This window comes from Xiphophorus hellerii, chromosome 24 (genome assembly GCF_003331165.1).
Source record: "Xiphophorus hellerii strain 12219 chromosome 24, Xiphophorus_hellerii-4.1, whole genome shotgun sequence".
Classification (NCBI taxonomy): Eukaryota; Metazoa; Chordata; class Actinopteri; order Cyprinodontiformes; family Poeciliidae; genus Xiphophorus; species Xiphophorus hellerii.
Window position 1 is genome coordinate 4,746,817 of NC_045695.1, and position 17,937 is coordinate 4,764,753.

General features: G+C 46.0%; 3 protein-coding genes across 6 annotated transcripts in view; 1 reads left to right on the top strand and 2 right to left on the bottom strand.

Annotated features, from left to right (window-relative positions):
- Positions 1 to 762: 762 nt before the first annotated feature.
- On the bottom strand, positions 763 to 4,393 carry LOC116716017 (glycerol-3-phosphate dehydrogenase [NAD(+)], cytoplasmic-like). Its single transcript, XM_032556739.1, has 8 exons — positions 4,227 to 4,393; positions 3,781 to 3,958; positions 2,512 to 2,652; positions 2,305 to 2,443; positions 2,089 to 2,201; positions 1,769 to 2,002; positions 1,555 to 1,661; positions 763 to 1,245 (listed from the first exon to the last, which is right to left on the bottom strand). Exons 1-8 carry the CDS (start codon positions 4,265 to 4,267, stop codon positions 1,149 to 1,151), a joined length of 1,050 nt encoding a protein of 349 aa, XP_032412630.1. The 5' UTR covers positions 4,268 to 4,393; the 3' UTR covers positions 763 to 1,148.
- A 455-nt stretch (positions 4,394 to 4,848) lies between these two features.
- LOC116716016 (oxysterol-binding protein-related protein 11) lies at positions 4,849 to 14,215 on the top strand. Of its 2 annotated transcripts, XM_032556737.1 has the most exons (13): positions 4,849 to 5,685; positions 5,821 to 5,889; positions 5,957 to 6,132; positions 6,274 to 6,353; positions 6,433 to 6,615; positions 7,327 to 7,531; positions 8,018 to 8,154; positions 9,905 to 10,045; positions 10,736 to 11,186; positions 11,461 to 11,647; positions 12,334 to 12,516; positions 12,590 to 12,743; positions 12,820 to 14,215. In XM_032556737.1, the coding sequence occupies exons 1-13, from the start codon at positions 5,570 to 5,572 to the stop codon at positions 12,883 to 12,885; spliced, it is 2,148 nt and encodes a 715-aa protein (XP_032412628.1). In that variant the 5' UTR covers positions 4,849 to 5,569; the 3' UTR covers positions 12,886 to 14,215. The 2 variants fall into 2 exon arrangements, with proteins under 2 accessions (XP_032412628.1, XP_032412629.1); XM_032556738.1 differs by lacking the exon at positions 5,821 to 5,889.
- A 1,187-nt stretch (positions 14,216 to 15,402) lies between these two features.
- The window catches only part of unc80 (unc-80 homolog (C. elegans)), a 52,451-nt gene continuing 49,916 nt past the window's right edge, over positions 15,403 to 17,937 (bottom strand). For all 3 annotated transcript variants that reach the window (XM_032556363.1, XM_032556361.1, XM_032556360.1), the window contains one exon: positions 15,403 to 17,735. In XM_032556363.1, coding sequence (XP_032412254.1) covers positions 17,274 to 17,735 — 462 coding nt within the window. In that variant the 3' untranslated portion in view covers positions 15,403 to 17,273. The remainder of the gene's footprint in view (positions 17,736 to 17,937) is intronic.

Genomic DNA, 17,937 nt, shown 5'->3' on the forward strand with positions numbered 1-17,937 from the left:
GTCTGAAAACTGTCAAATAAGGACCAATAGAGCTGACAAAGCCTTCAAAGAAAACTTACTTTTCTTATTACACCTCTTTAGACCTGATATGCTATCAGTTGCAATAATTAGTTGTAGCTATTTCAAATGGTGCTAATGTACATTTGATTTCATAATTTTAATTTGACCTAATTATGTTTACGACTACATTTGCTGATGAAGGAAGTTGCTATGCTGTTTAGCTCTGAATAGACCAATTGTTTGAATGAAAAATAAGTGTATTTTCCACTCAAAGTGTATTTGTATATTTGATATTAGCACTAACATGCTACAATGTTAGCTTTTAGGTAAACACTTTGTTAGCTCTTTATCAACCCTCAAAACTGGAGGCTTTTTTTGGTATTTCCTGTTAAAAATGATGTGCCAACACAAGTGATTGTTAGAAATCAGATTCCAAAATGGAAAATCGCAAAAAGGTCAAAGCACAAGGGGAATCCCAAATGTTTTTCTGGTCTGAATGATGGGACAAGGAAACAAGTTTGTTGCTTAATCGGCTTTTCATAGTTACAGCTGTTTAAATGGGAATCACTTTCTGCCCTCTAACAAACAAAACCGAAAATCCACATGTAAAATCAAGTGATTGGTCCATCATGGATTTGCCAGTACAATGTGATAACGCAAATTTCTAACATGTACAATGTGGATTTAAATAGTGTGATTTTCCTGCCATAACGCTTAAAAGCCGATATGTTTTCCACACAAAGACAACAAAGACTTCACAGCTTCACGGAAACCAATTTTAATAAGTCAAACACTTCACATGAAGATAAAAAAATAACACCCGTTGTTGGTTTTCTGAGATCAGGGATGTACATGGTGTAGTGATATATAAAAGTAAAAAAGTGAAGACACTTCGGGCGCTCTCGCGTATAAATGGTGAATTGGACCCATTAAAACATGAAAAGAAAAGTTTGTATTAATGATTGTTTCCCACAAAGTGTAATAGTAAAAATAACAATTAGAAAAATAAAAAAAACAACACAAACACACACTGCAAGCCAAGGTTAAACAGTTTTCACGTGCCAGGTTGTCTACTATGTTGTGCGCTTATCTTGTGGATCTCTGCCACCCTCTAGTGGTGGGAGGTTGAGGTTGCAGCCAGTTGGAGGCTACATGTGCTCAGGGTGGTTCTGCAGACAGGTGATGAACTCCTTCACCTCCTTCCCTTCATAGCAAATCTGGTAGACGGCAACAAACAAAGGAAACCTGTTGGACACACAAACATTTTACAGCATTAGTGATAGAAAACACAAAGCGTCCATTATGAACACACACGAGGGAAACAAAATAAGCTTATTAACAGGTTTTAACATAATGTAACTAACAGCTTCTACTGTGTCATCCCACAAGGTTTAAAAGAGTCTTTCAGGAAATTTCGGACCATTTTTACAAAAATCCATTTGTGAGGTCAGACAGTGATGTTGGACGAGAAGACCAAACAGTGGGCATGTAATTTTAATATTACCTATGTATAAATCTATGTACTAGACCTGCAGTATGTGGTGGGGAACTTACTTCTTGACTATGCCTCGATTTTGAAGGATCTTGTAGACCTCGGCTGAGGTCTGTGGACCCTGCAGCTTCTGGCCGTTCAGCATCTCGGCCTCCAGCTCAGCGATGGACTGCACAGGAAAACACAACGCTCCATGACGCCTGGCAGCTAGCTCATTTCAACTCCATTAAGTGAGGAAGGGGAAACATTGTGATGCACTTCCTGTGTCTGACTCACTTTGGAGGTTTTGACGAAGGCCTCGGCGACGCGGCGGTTCCGCCCGCCGTAGCAAGTGGTGATGAGGTCGGCCACGCCGCAGCTCTCCAGGAAGGTGCCAGAGCTCACGCTGCCCTTGCAGAACATCTTGGCAAACGCCACCATCTCCATCAGGCCCAGCCGGATCACCGCCGCCTTGGTGTTGTCGCCGAACCCGAGGCCGTCGCAGAAGCCGGCGCCCACCGCCACGATGTTCTGGGATGGGTATAGAGGGGGTCAGAGAACAGCTGGTCAAGCGGAAACAGGCGGAAGTTAAGTTATGCGTTGACGCGTGTGTGTACCTTTAAGGCGCCACACAGCTCCACCGTGTCGCTCTCAGGAACCACGGTGATGCGGAAGTTGGGCGTCTGCAGCAGCTCCTTGAGCAGCTGGCCCTGCGCCGCGTTCTTTGCCCCTTCATGGAAGCGGAAACATGAGTCAGACTCGGAAACTGGAAGTCAATCCTGTGGGCAGCTAACATCAGCACTTTTCCCATTTGAACCAGAATGAGAGCAGACCAATGGTGGTTTCGCAGAACTTTTCGTCGGCCACCTCGTTGGCGATGTTGGCCCCCATCAGCACGCTGACGTCGATCTGCAGCTTCTCCCTGATGATGTCGGAGATGAGCTTCAGGCCATCCGGACCCTCGTCGATTCCCTGCAGAGCAGCACAGCGTTCAGCAGCGAAACCCTGTGCAGCCAACTCCTCCAACACCACAACCCCACCTTGATGAGGGAAATCCCGATGGCTCCCTCCGTCATGTGAGGCTTCATCTCGTCGCAGAGTCTATTGATGAACTGGTGAGGGATGACGAAGACCAGGATACTGGCTCCCTTCATGGCTTCGGTGACGTTAGGAACAGCCACCTGGAAACACGGCAACCTCCGTCACTAGAGACCACACCACCCAGACTGAAGTCTCAAAAATGTTGACCAGGCTATGGCCATACCCAAAACTCACGACACGAGACGCAACACTGATTCCACAAGAACGAGACGGGATTTTATCACTTTCAAAAAAACTTCAAAGCTCAAATTTATGCTTCATTCTGCATTTTTAAAGATTTCGCAACAAACTGACTTTTCATTTTTATTTCAGCAATGAAACCATAATGCCTATGCCTTTGCTACAGATCAAGCATTCATTGCAGAAATGCTCTTATTGAAATTAAGGCAAAAATGTTTGTTTTCTCATTTGACAAAGAAACTTCTTTATGGGCATCTTTTAATTTCTAACATTATATAAAAAAGCCTCAATGAAAAAGCTGCACAATGCGCATGTTTTTTTAAATTTTTTATTCTGATTACCCAATTAATCATCAGACTAAGCAATTAGTCAAATAAACATTAGCTGCAGCCTTACAGCCAATCAGTGCCAAGGAAAAGAAATCGCACTCCCGGATTGGCTGCCGTGCAAAACGCCAACATGTCTAGTAGAATCACTCTTAGATATCTCAGCTTCCCAAGCTGCATTTTGTCTGGAATATTATAGATCCGAAAAACAAAATCCACGAATTGGCAAATTTTCTATGAATAACTGAAAGTTACGTTCCCGCAGAAAAATCTGCAAAAACTGAGCTGTGACTAGTCGGGGGCCCACTGTACCTGGTTACAAGTACAGTACAAAAGCAGACTGATCAATTATTAAGTGTGCAACACTTAGCAACTTGCACCTTCACTGAGTTGCAGCCAAGGCAAACGGTCAGACCCGGTGGACCGGAAAGGTTCAGGTTGGACACCTGTCCTGTTACTAGGTAGATAAGGGTTGGAAGTTGAATAATTGGGAGAAATTAATGATTTTTTAATAATTCCATCTATGGATGGTGAGCATGATGGTGCCACTACCAATAGGCCTGAAAGCCACACTTTGATCTTTCCCAGTGAGTACTGCTCCACTCCCCAGAACCAAGACAGACAAACTCTTTCCAGGGACATTCCTGCTCCTGTAGGGACAGGCCTGTGGAGGATAAATTCTCGGAAACAGCAACACCCTACCACGTTCTTGGGCAGCTTGTGTCCCGGCAGGTATTTGACGTTTTCATGCTCGGTGTTGATGATCTCGGTGAGCTTTCTGCCGTCGACCATCTCCTCGTAGACCCACATGTTCACCATGGGGTTGAAGCGGTTGGACGCCTTCACATTGTGGCCGATGATCTTGGCGATGGAGGATCCCCTGGAGGAAGAGCCACAAGTTCAGGATGGAGGACTCCAGCCAATCACAGGACATTATTTAACAAAGGGTGACAGGTTTTGGTAAAGCTTTGATGCTAATGGTTTATTTGCACATTTAAAAGAAGAGAAGAGGACATTTAAATCCCCGGAGTGACACAGAGTAGAGATAACCCAACAGGTTTGAATCTGCCTAATTCAAATTTAGTTCAACGCTGACCGCAACATAAAGAAGCCATAAAGCAAAAAACATGAATATAGAGTAAAGTCACCAGTTTCCAGATCCAACGATGCAGACTTTCTGAGCAGGCATGTTGAAACTGGATAAACGCTTTGCCAGACTGAAGAATGTGTTGTTCTCCACTCGCCAGTAGAACTTCCTTATCCGCCCCGTTGCTGCTAAAAGACACCCGCTCCACCCTGAGCTCGCCACGGTTCCGCCTCCCACTTCCTCCCGTGGACTTTCAGCAACCTGAAGTGTTGCGTGGAGCACAAGCCTGCTAATCTCAAAGGATTTCCACAAACTTCCTCATTTCAGCTCCACATAAAAGGCTTAAATTACTTTTAACGACGATAATAATGCGGCCGAATACGGCGTTGGGTGCGTAAAAAATAAAATACCCCAGCATGTAAGCTGCGATGATGTTTTAGAGGGCGCCGATTGATAAATAACCACTAAATAATGGGGACACCGCTAATCATAACGTCTACTATGGAGCAGAACTCTGAATGGTTAGTCTTCCGGTTTGTGAGACTTTCAAAATAATGGTGTAAATGGTTTTAAGAATGCGAGAATAATCAAATTAAATTAAAAAAGTACAAATTCTAACATTAAGGAAAAGTAGCTATTGCTTTATTTCTAGAAAATAAATAAAATTACTTAATCTTAGCAATATAAAATTTATTTTTAATATCAGTTTGGCAGACATTTCAACATTAATCATTGTGATTCAATTTGGTCAAATACTGTAAATTTCTTTACAGTGGAAATAAGTTACATTAATGAGGTGATAAATAAGTTCAGTTAGCAAATTGTATGACGACCTTTATCCTAAGAATTGCGAAAATTTGGGGGTTTGAAACTTGATCAGTGTAACATCTGTTTTACAAACGATGTATTTTGTAGAAACTTAGCCGAGTGAGCGTTCTTAGGGGCAAATTGAAGTACTCTGAATGTACGTCACACGATTTGTACATTGGAAAACTTTTGCCCTTTTACAAAAATTCCTTTTTATTGTGTAACATTAGCAGCGGGTTTTGGTTGTTCATTTTTCTTATTGTTTTATTTCTTTAAATCCAAACCGGAAATGCGCTCCCGTCAAACAGTCACGTGACAATCGCGTTCCTGCCGAGGCAGTAAAGAGCAGCAGCTAGCAGAGGCTGTCCAGCTACATCGTTTAATTATGTTTCCTCAGCCGTAGTCCCCTAACTGTCCGAAGGAGGGCTCCAAGCCGGTTTTCCCAGAGGCGGGTGACGACTTTTCCTGGAGTGGGGCGAAATTAGAACCCAGAAGCTCGAGCTGGGTGATCAAATCTCAGCTTAGCATCAGAAGTTCTAGCCTCCGCCGCCGCAGGAGGAGCAGGGCTGACGGAGGCAAGGGCTCTGCCTTGTGACCATGCAGGGGGAAACTGCGGCGGTTCGGGTCGCGGAGAACGAGGGGAAAGTGGATGTATTTCCCCCGAACAGAACGCCCAGTTCGGGGAGAGCGGGCGGGAAGAGCTGGCAGTACAGGTGGGTGTTTTTGCTCTGTTTACCTGCCAACCTGACTCACCTGAGTGAAGGTGGCGGACTTTGCCCTGCGCGCTGACTGTCAGTAGCCGCTGATCATCAATCTGTGTTGACCTAAACATTTCTGTCTGTCCGAAGCGATCACATGGAGAACATTGACGGCTATCTGATGAAGTACACCAACCTGGTGACAGGCTGGCAGTACAGGTGAGTTGTTACCTGGCGCTTGCGCTTTAAACCGGGTGTCCTGGTCACTGACAGGCTGCTCCTCCAGGTTCTTTGTCCTGAACAACGAGGCGGGTCTGTTGGAGTACTTTGTGAACGAGCAGTCCCGCTCCCAGAAGCCCCGGGGCAGCCTGCCGCTGGCCGGGGCCGTCATCTCCCCCAGCGACGAGGACTCCCACACCTTCACCGTGAACGCCATCAGTGGAGAACAGTACAAGCTGCGAGGTGAGTCCACCATCATCACCATCATCCAGCTGCTGGTATTGATCTGCAGCAGGTCCATTATGTGCAGCCGGTGAGGCGCAGGATCGATGATTCTCTCCTCTGTGTGTGTGTGTGTGTGTGTGCGTGTGTGTGTGTGTGTAGCCAGTGACGCCAAGGAGAGGCAGCACTGGGTGAGTCGGCTGCAGATCTGCACTCAGCACCACACCGAGGCCCTGGGCAAGGTAGGAAAGGTCCCGCCTGGTTCTCATTCTGACCCAGACCGGCTCTGGACCATCTCGTCATGTGTGTCTCGTCTCCCAGAGCAACCCCGCCCCCAGCCGTAGGTACTCTGTGGCGTCCCAGAGCAGCGCCAGCTCGCCGATGTCTCTGCGGCGGCCCAGTCAGAGCGCCTCGGCCCTGTTCGGCTGGACGCAAAACCACAAGGGCTCCGTCTACTCCAGCAGGAAGTCCCTGATGCCCGACCACCTGCTGGACGCCAGGGAGGTACGACACACACCCCAACATGGCCGACACCCGTCTGTCTGTAACTGGTTCGGTTTCTGAATCATGCGGAATCAGCAGACAGGCTGATCCAGACCCAGGTGGGAATGTTTCTTTGTTTTTGGAAGAAAAGTGATGTCATTCCCCCTAGATCCAGAGCCACATTTGCTGTAATATAAGAAAAAGAAATATATATGGCAAGTGTTTAGAATATTCAAACGTATCCTGTTATAAAAACAGGAATCGGGTCACTTTCTTTCTAAACATATTTAGCGAAGTTTAATAAATTAAATCAAAGTTGATTTGGATGCTGCAAAATTGACCATTCTAGATAGACGTCATTCTACTTACAAAGTTTGGTTGTAAAACTACAAATACTTTATGTTGTACTTAACATTTTCCATTGTAAGAAATTGTTACTATTCTTGAATAGTGTTGGGGACCACAAAAAAAATCAGTGCAAGGGCCACAAGTGGCCCCTGGGCTGCACTTTGGTGCCCCCTGCTGTAAAAGGGAGGGCAAAGTGTGATTTCCTGCTGATGTGTAATTAGCTGTATTGTCTTAAATCATGAAATATTCAGAGGTGAGTGGTAGTGTGCTGTGTGTCCAGCAGGGGGAGCTACTGCACTGCTGCCATCCTGGTAGGCTGCAGCAGCAGAATCAGAGCTGATGTTGGCTCATCTCTAACCCAGATGTGATTCTGTTTGTGTCCAGATGATGAGCCAGGCCCAGGGGCAGCACCGGGACCTGATTCAGAGCATCGAGGGGCTGCCGGCGGCCCCGGGCCCCGGCCTGTCCCCCCTGGACCAGGACCTGCTGATGCTGAAGGCCACCTCCATGGCCACCATGAGCTGCCTGAGCGAGTGCCTGCACATCCTGCAGCTGCAGCAGGTGGCGCGGCAGCGGGCCGCCCTGGGAGGTGAGTGACTGGAATTATGCTACATTATTGATGGGAACCGGAGCAGCTGGCCGTCTGGACAGGTAATTAGACCGGCACCTGTTAAATATTCACCTGGGCAGGTGGGGCAGGTGGAGCAGGTGGAGCAGGTAGAGCAGGCCGAGCGGCGTTCTGAGGCTGCAGCAGCCTCAGAACGCTGCGCTCTGACCCGCTCGCCGCCACTCTGCCTTGGCTAAATGTGTCCCAGTTTCACAGCAGATCTCCTTACCTGGCCAGCAGCCGGCCAATCAGAGCAGCAGGAGGCTTCCTGTGGGCGGGGCCACGCTGTGGTGATAGCCGTGGTCTGAGGCGGTGCTGTGTTACTCCCAGTGCTCCTGCTGTCGCATTGGGTCAGAGCAGCAGGTGGAGCTGCTGGGGGGGGTGTGAGGAGGGGAGGGGGTACCACCATGAGCTCGGCCGCTGATGCCTGTGCGGGGCCCGCCGCGGGGCCCTCGCCTGCCTCCACAGGACCCACCATCGAGTGGCTGGAGCCCAAAGTGGCCGACGACGTCCTGAAGAACGGCAGCAGTCCGCTGGGCAACCACACCCCACTGGAGGGGGGACGCCTGCCGCTCAGCGCCCCCGACACCTGCAGCTGCTCTGAGGTAAGAACGCCGTTACCATGGAGACGGGCTTCCTTCACTGCACGTTTCATTGTTTAATGTCACTTCATAAACTTCAAACATGATCAGTTTTTATCAATAAATTGCTCTACCTGGGTCATAACGGTTCTGTGTCTCATAAATGCCATCATTAGTTTCAGTCACATATTTATCAATCAATCAATCAAATTGTATTTGTGTAGCACATTTCAGCAGCAAGGCATTTCATCATATCAAACATAGAAACACAAAGTCATCAAGTGGGGGGGTTCTTGCTTTTGCATCCATAGAAGGTTTACCTGTTACACTCCTACTGTGTTATATGGAACAAAATACCTGTTGGTATTTTTATTCCCACTCATTCTCACAGTCACGCAGTTTAAAACGATGTAAACAGCCTTTCAATGGGCTTCGATTTCACGGAATTTCGAGCAGGGACTCCGTCGTCCCTCACGGATTTTGTATTATGACGTTTAGCCATTAAAATGCCTGTAAATAAAACGGGAACATTTCTGTATTTAGTGGAAAAAGTCACTCATTTCTGTCATCCTTCTATGGAAATGCATGGATTTCAGGTCATAATTCATCTTCAATGAGGAGACATTAAATCCAGACTTCACCAAGGGTTTTCACACAAAATGATTAAAAAGTCAATCAAAAGCAAGTGAAAGAGCAAATTTAAAAAAAACATATATTTCTGTTTTTTTTAATGTTTCCTCTTTTTGCTGCCTTTCATTTTATTGACTTGTATTTATGTTTGTATTGCATATAATTGTTTTTGCTTTTAATGTAATGAATACATTTCCTAACGAAGTAACTCGGTTAGAGAACAGGAAGTAGTGTAAACTTTCTAATTCATCACTGTTTTATTTCTGGATACAGAAAATCGTCTTCATATATTAGAAAAAACATTTTTTAAATGCATTTTGGTTTAATTTCAAACACAAGAAAAGTCATGAATTAAAAATCTAAAATGTCAAAGAAGACAAGAGGTTCCTATAGGACTCGAGATTATTTCCTGCATAGCTTGGGTTGTGTTGACGCTAACAGTGTAGCATACGGCCAACCTGGAGTGGACCAATCAGAGTTAAGAAATTAGATTTAATAAGCTGCCATGCGAGTCCCTTTAAATCCACCAGTTTGAACCAGAATAACTTCTATCATGTTATAAACTTAATAATTTGTGGTGAAACTTGTGAGTTTTGTCTACTGTGGGAACAATTTTAGGTTTAATAACATTCATAAATAAAAATACAAATAAGCAATGAATATTTCTAGGATCATTTTGTGTGTGCAAGGGACACAGATATTAATGTTTTTATGACCGATAACTGATACTGGTTGTCAATATCGGCCCAGTTCCACTTATTGGAGCGATGGCGATTAAAAAAGTGAGGAGCAGCTGGTATATTCAGATGGTGCTTTTTATTCAGCAACCTCAGACATAAATAATAAAAAGTTTGTTTAAAGTCAACAAACTGGGTTTTATAGTGTTAATAGTAATGACTAAATATAAGTTGCACATTGACTAAAGTTAAAAACGAGAGATTAATTTTATTCTGTGTCAAAATCTCCTTAAATTATCTAATTTATTATTTTAAAGAGCAGCTTATTGCATTTTGAGTAAAAAGCAGGCATTGTAGTTGTTCTGGGTGGAGAACGGACCAGAACCAGCAGAGTGTTACTGTAATATCTGCTGTAAGGAGCTGTGTGACCTGAGGCGCTGAACTTTGCCCTGGGCTTCGTCTGGCAGGAGCAGGAGGAGGTGGACCCGGAGGACGAGGTGGAGGACTCGTTCATGGACACGGAGGAGGACCTGGGGGCCGTGGAGGAGGAGCGCAGCGTCATCCTGCACCTTCTGTCGCAGCTCAAGCTGGGCATGGACCTGACCCGGGTACGGCCCGTCCACCAATCACAGAGCAGGATCAGGTTTCGGCCTGACAGCAGAAGGGGAAGCTGTTGGTTCTTTAATTTTTCTGCTAATAAAGCATCAATCTTCAAAAGGTCCAGGTTTAACACCTGGATGGCTTCCCTCTACAGCTTCTGGTTAAAACTGAACTAGGTGACCTGCACTGCCCCCTTCAGGAGACCAGGCATACAGCAGTTCTCATGCTCATGTATTATATTGGTGTTTAATCAGTTTTACTAAATAATCTAAAGTCAGGGTCAGGATTGTAACACAACTCACAATCAAATCAAATCCTGCCGCTTCTGCTCCAGACGCTCCGATCAGGATTTTCCTGGTGGAGTTTTAACAAAAAAAATTTATTTTTATTGGTATAATTAGGATTGATGCTCTTAACTTTGATATTGGATGAAGCTGCTAGTCAAAACATTTACAGACTGAATGTAGTGGGACTTTCTAGACTTGGTGCATTTAGTCATTTTTTACTTAGCTACTCTTAAATATTGGGAAGAAGAGAACTCATAATTAAAGTGATTTAAATGAGCCAAGCACTACTTAGAAGGCAGGTAAACTGGGATCTCCATAGCAACCAGAAGCTGCCAGCTAGGTGCTAAATATGTGCTGTGGTCAGTTGAGGTTTTCGGTTTGGAGGGTGTGACGTGTAAATCCGTCCCCCAGGTGGTCCTGCCCACCTTCATCCTGGAGAAGCGCTCCCTGCTGGAGATGTACGCAGACTTCATGTCCCACCCGGAGCTCTTCGTCACCGTCACCGACGGCAACAGCCCCGAGGACCGCATGATCCGCTTCGTGGAGTACTACCTCACATCGTTCCACGAGGGCCGCAAGGGCGCCATCGCCAAGAAGCCCTACAACCCCATCATCGGAGAGACCTTCCACTGCTCCTGGAGGGTCCCCCGGGGGCCTGAGGCCCTCCAGGGGGAGGCCGAGCCCCCCGCCGAGGCCCCGGAGCCCTACCAGGTGCGCTTTGTGGCGGAGCAGGTGTCCCATCATCCCCCGGTGTCTGGCTTCTACGCAGAGTGTCCGGAGAGGCAAATGTGTGTGAACACACACGTGTGGACCAAGAGCAAGTTCATGGGGATGTCCATCGGCGTGTCCATGATCGGAGAAGGTCAGTGAACGCATCCGCCTGTGGCGTTAGCATTAACTTAGCTTCGATGAGCTCTGTGCTCTCGGTTCCTGAAGGCATCAGGCTGTCGGGATCTGCTGCTTCTTCTGTACTTAATGCAGACTGGAAAGAACAGATAGCAGCTGATGTATATTTAACGGCGGCTGTGAGTAATTAATGAGGCTTATCAGAGCCGGCGGGATTGGGTTTTCAGCGTCTGGTTTCACGGCCACCTCTCGAGGATTTGTCCGCTCTGATTCACGACGTCTCTGTCCAGGTTGCCTGCATCTGCTGGAGCACGATGAGGAGTACACCTTCACGCTGCCCTGCGCCTACGCCCGCTCCATCCTCACCGTGCCCTGGGTGGAGCTGGGCGGAAAGGTCAACATCGCCTGCAACAAGTCCGGATACTCGGCCGTCATCACCTTCCAGACCAAGCCCTTCTACGGCGGAAAGTTACACAAGTACGTACCGCTGGGTGCCATGGAAACCACCCTTCAGCTGCAGCTCCATTAAAAGATATGGTTAGGGTAGAGATACTGGCGTCACACAACACCATCCATTGATTGGAGGATAGAAAAACGACTGGTCTGTCCAATAACCAGTCGCAAGTAAGAGTGGAAACACTCTTCTGAATAAAGAACCAAACCAAACCGCTCACTGGAAACCAGCCAATAAATGCCCTAAAATCCACCTTAAGTGTTTGTAAATGTGTATTACTTACACATTTACAGTGTTACTAACTGATTTATTATCAGTGGTGGAAACACTTCCACTAATACACCAATAGCAGGGCTAATTTTTCATTTTGGGGAAGCCAAGTGTGCTAAACATTTTCAGATAGATTCTAAAACGCTAATTTAGTTGGCTGTTTGATAAACTGTCAAAGTTTTAGTCATCAACTATTAAGAAAATAAAGCATGGACAACAAACACAATATGAACATTACTGAACATGTAAATTATGTCAATAAAATTTTTGCTTGAGTATTGTAGTCTGTCAAGGGTAGATAGCCAAACTTCTATTCAAATTCTATCAGCTTCCACTAAATACAGCATTGGCATAGAGCTTTAGTGCTAGCTTTGCTAAATATGGAGTTGGTACAGCACCTTAGTGTTAGCTCCTGCTAAACGTTGTTGTTGGTGTTCAGGGTAACGGCAGAGGTGAAGCACAACTCCACCAACGCGGTGGTGTGTCGGGTTCAGGGCGAGTGGAACGGCGTGCTGGAGTTCAGCTACGCCAGCGGAGAGACCAAGGTGGTGGACGTCACCAAGCTGCCCGTCACCAGGAAGCGGGTCCGGCCCATAGAGAAGCAAGCGCCCACAGAGTCCAGGTGGGCTGGGTTCTGGCGGGAAGCGTCCATGTTGGCGTTGTCTGTTGTCCAACGTGGTGAACTCGTGTTGCAGGCGGCTGTGGCAGCACGTGACGGAGGCGCTGCGGCAGAAGGACATCGATAAAGCCACCGAACACAAGAGGGTCCTGGAGGAGCGCCAGCGGGCCGAGGAGCGCCAGCGGGCCGAGACCGAGACGCCGTGGAGGACCAGATACTTTGACCGGGAGGTGAGCGTCCATTGCAGCCGGCTCCTTCCTGTCGCCTAGCAGCAGGAACCAAACTACTTCCTGTTTCTCTCTGCAGGGTGAAGGCTGGGCCTACAGCAAGCCTCTCTGGAAGAATTCAAAGTCCTACGTTTCCTGTCTTTAAGTCCAGGTGGCTGAATGTGAGTGAGTTGCACACAGTTGGGATGAAGGCGGGGCACTCTGGCAACCGGCGGCCAATCAGGTGGCGCTCGAAGCCTCAGAGGACGAGCTGCCGCCCCGCTGCTCGTTTTTATATCTCGACGTGTTCTTGTACAGGTACTAACAGCCTTAAGACGGTTTGGAGGGTTGGGATCTGCTTGGTTTGCTTCTTTTCTCCACCTTCAGCTACACTTTGGTTTAAGAGGGGCGTTTGTTTGAGGAGAGAGAAAGGGGCGAGCGACGTGCTGCGATTGCTCTAGACCAGCAGCTCAACCAATCAGGACGAACGTCACAGGAAAACTGCTCCAAAATCCCATAGATCTTGGGATTGGTCCAAGAAATTGAAAGTATTTGCCCCAAAAGTCTTTCTAAGAGATATTATTCATCTATATGTATATACATATATGCTGGAATGATAAGTTTTGGCCTTCTTCACTGTATTCACATTAATTTGTTCTTTGTCTTTAAGTGGTGTTTTTTTTTTTTTCCAATAAAGTGCAGAATTTCGTTTTTCTTTCGTTTAACTACATTTTAATAAGTTACTCCATCTAAACATGTAAAAAGTCACTTTACTCAAACTGCCTGGATATTGCAAGTTTTAAATCATTTATTACACGTTTAGTACTTATAAACAGGTAATAAATGGTTATTAAGGAGTTAACGTGGCTTTAAGCATGCTAATTTTTACATTTTTATGAACCATTCCATGTTTATTAACGGCTAATAAATGCTTCACAGTTTATCCTGTAACTGTGGGGCCCCATGTGGTTCCTGTAGCTGCTGGTCTTGCTGGGCGTTGGTCCCCCCAGCTCCAGGTGGCTCTAGCTCCGGCCCTGCCCAGCCAGTAGAGCAGCTGTTCCGGGTTCTCCTGCATGGCTCTCCTCTTGGTTTTAAAGCGGTTCTGTTTGTTCCCTCCTCCCTGTGGAGCTGGAACGGTTCTGGTTCTGTGTGAAGAACCCGTCCCAGTGACCCCGGTCTGGTTCCAGGCGGGATCAGTCCACTCGGCCATCGATAAGCTACCCCCCCACCCCACCTGCAGTCCTGGTGCCTTAGCGACTCCTCCCTCCTCCAGGGGGAGCCGGTTGTTTCCCACCAGTGGTTAACCTGAACGATGCACTGATGTCTGCTCTGTTCTCATGTTTTGAGTTTCTATTTTCCTTTAAGAGTCAGAGTTTGGGAGTGAAAGGAGTCACTCTTGTGGACTTCCTGTCGTCTGTCTTGCTGATTTGTGAAATGCACTGATGTTGCAGCGGAACGGACGTGCGCTAATAATCCAATAAAACCCTAAACTCTGATAACAGCCCTCATTTTGTTTTTTTTACATTCACACACAACATGGTTGAAAACTATTACAACTCTAAAAAGGACCACGAATGATTAGCAGATCACTGTGCTCCACTTCCACCCAGCTCCCACTAACAACGTGCTAAAAATAAATATCCCATTCTTAAAGAAACTTGGCTGGTTATCAGGAAACGATTAGGTGTGAATTAAGATGAGAATAAAACATAAGGACATTTATTACCTTACATAAATCCAGTGGTTTTTCTCCAGTGAACAGAGTCTTCATCCTGGTTGCTGTCAGTTCGACTGTGGCCTGCTGACTCTCCATCGACATTTATGGGACTAAATACAAACATATTTCATGTCAGGACGGAGACTTAAGCTAAATGTTGCAAACTGAGCTTAGAAATTAATTTGTTTAAAAAATATATACATTTCATGACTACGTATTCTTATATTTACATTAACCAGAAGATCTATGACATGAAACCTTTTCAGATGAGCAATAACTAGACTTATAGTTGTACATTAAAATTGACTGGCTACACAGTCACTCGTCTCATTTTGCTGTCAGAGAACCCAGAGAACTCTGTAAGATATAGATTCACTTCATTTGAGGGCCCTCAGTCTGTTGTGGCCCTCAAGCCCTTCACTACACGTTACTTTGTTAACCACTGTTCGCAAAGCAAGTGAACAATCTTCGATTCGTAGAACAGATTGAAACAAAGATGCACGTTTACAGTAAGAAGTTTAACCGTATGCTTTGGGTTTAAAGAAATTGCCGATACCTAAAATGGCAGACATGCTGGGTTTTGAAAATGAGGGCTGATTAATGAATTTTAACTCTTCCAGATGTGATTGGGACTTTGAAACACAAATTAACCATTTATGTACAACAGTAGAGGGAAAGCTGTACATTTCTTCAACACATTTTAAAGAGAAAAAGTTCTTCAATTCTTCAGCTAATTTGTGTTTTTCCTTTCTAATGACCTACTGTGGAGCTGGCAGCAGGTCGGTATGAGAGCATCGTGGTGATCCTGAAGCGTTCGTCGCTGCGCTCAATGTTCTTCATGGTTAGATTACTGGCAAAAATCAGAAACTTCAAAGAATAGAAAACAAAAAAAGTGAATTTCCAGCTCAGGTATTTTTTTTTCTCAAGTCTACTTTGTCAGAAAATAAATAAAAAAATCTTCAAGCAGGCTGTAAACAATATTTGTTTATTTAGATAGCTGAGAAATAGTCAAACAAGACAGAATATAAGACATTTAAAGGGAAACAACACTTTTTATCTGGTGTTTTTGGAATACACTGCCCCCTACTGGCATCAAATAGTCATAACAGCAAAATTTGACAATATAAATGAACCAAGAGGTCATGTTAATCCTGTTTATTTAGCAGGTAAAAAGAAACCGCATTGTGTCTCATGCAGCCATTGTTACAGGTTTCCAGGAAAAGAGCTACATTAGCAGAAAACAGGAAGCTATTTAGCTACAGTCACAGTGCGTTGGTGTGAATTATGGCACAAAACACCTCTAACCATGGCAGGTAAGCACAACTGGAACCGAACAGGTGAAATGATTCCCTTAAGGCATGACATCAGCAACGAGCTTCATCACAGCTGGAGTTTTTCTGCTGAACGACGACGACGCAAACAGGACGATGAGAAACACGACACGTAGCAGCGCAACAAACAAGCGAACTACAGATAATCTACAGGCGTGTTTGTGTTATTTCTATTGTTTTACTATTAGAACACAATCAAAACACAATAAATCTCATTTAAAGGGGCACAGAGCTGATTAAATATTGCTTTTCTCTGAACAACGGGCCAACTGTTAAAGCTTTTTGTTTTCCATCATCTGTTGGCTCCTGATGGCTTAAAATAGACATTTTTATGACTAAAGTCACTGACAAATAAATATAAATACATTTTCACTCTCTATTAAATAAATACTCAATATATGTTCTTATGCCACATAATAAAAAGACTAAGTATTTTTTATTAGCTTTAAAATGGCTTTTAGAGACAGCGCCCTCTACAGTTACAGGTCGATCCGGTGAAGATTGGTACAAAGACACTTTACCTAACAGTGGGCTGGTTTTCTGCATATGATTTTTTTTTCTTGGCTTTTTGTTTTGGCGAAGCTTCATTGTAGTCAGTATGAGCAAAGGTGCATGGAAATAGTCCTAGTTAAAGTACAACTCAGCTAGCGCCACGTGTTTTCATTGTGAAAGGATCTTCCCTGCGCTCCAGCCTTTAAAGTCCCTATGAAACAAATAACACTAAAGAGTCTGGGAACTTTTAATTAGTAAACTGTGACTTCCTGTTTCCCTGGGAAATAAAGTTGATGAGACACCGAGGCCAGTTGCTCTTCAAAGTGGAACTCATAGGGAATAACAACTTTTCTCTCTTCTATCCAAATATCCACTTATTAAACATTTACAAGTTGTGCTAAGACTACACAACCCCTGTTTCCATGACAACTGTTAGCTGCTGTCTCCATATTGACGACCTGTGGTGCCAGAGGGGGGGGGGGGGGGGGGGGGGGGGAGCCCTTTCTGGCCATACCATCACAAAAGTAAACATGTGGAGTTTACTAACCTGAACTGGGACAATGTGAAGCAAGGTAGAGGAGCTGTGATGCTGCGGGCCTCTATTATTGTTGTTTATGCTGCCAAGCTGACTGATATCAAAAGTTAATCATTGAAATTTCATTATGAACATCTCTAAAATCAGGTGTAGCTGGTATAACTTTGACCTCTATGTGGCAGCAGAGTGTTAACTATTCACCTTCTGGTATGTGTAAAATATGCGACAACCAGCGTTAGAGGGACGCATTCAGACCATGGTGCCAGTAAGTGTAGAGGGTGCAGTGAATATGACAGGGTTCCTTCTTTAACTATAAATATCTGTTAGAAGCTTTAATATTTAAGACTGATAAATATGTGGCTGAAAATATAGTTTAAAAATAAATCTCTGAATTTATGAAGGAAATAGTCGTAATAATAAAACTCTGGTGGAGCTGATGATGGAGGAAGCTGAACTAGGATGAAACTCTTCTTCTGCTGTCAGACGTGGGACTCATCCAGGTCCAGGTCGACAGGAGAGAAAGGGAGTGGGGAACGGCGGGGCGAGCGGCGGGGCGAGCGGCGGGGGGAGGCGGGGCCTAGCAGTGGGGCCAGCAGAGGGGCCAGCAGCGGGTTCTCTGTGCCGTCGTCCTCGCTCAGCCGCAGCAGGGCGTCGCCGCGGGGCAGCAGCGCCGCCGTGTCCTCATCCCCGGGGCTGTCCCTGATGCTGGATACAGGGGGCAGTGGTGGCGGCGGAGGGGGACCCGGGGCGGGGGCCGTGCTCAGCACCGGCAAAGGGGGAGGGAGAGGAGAGGAGGTGCGGGACAGAGGGAGGGGGAGGGGTGAGCAGGTGCGGGATGGGGGAGTGGGGGTGGACGGGCGGGAGATAGAGGGTGGGGGGGAGAGGCTGCTGCGGAGACCCCACTGCTCCCTCCTCTCCTTGCTGCTCAGGGCGGCAGGAACCTGGGGACGGCAAACGGCCAGGTCACACAAACCACCTCAACACCGCCTCCTGCTGTCAGCCCTGCTGCCACTTCACTACCACAGAAGAAGAACGTCGTCATCACAGAAAAATAGTCAGAAAGTGGAGCCACACCGCTGCTTCTGATTGGTCAGATCTGATCAGATGATTTCATGACTGGAGCCAGAAACATGCTCCTGATTT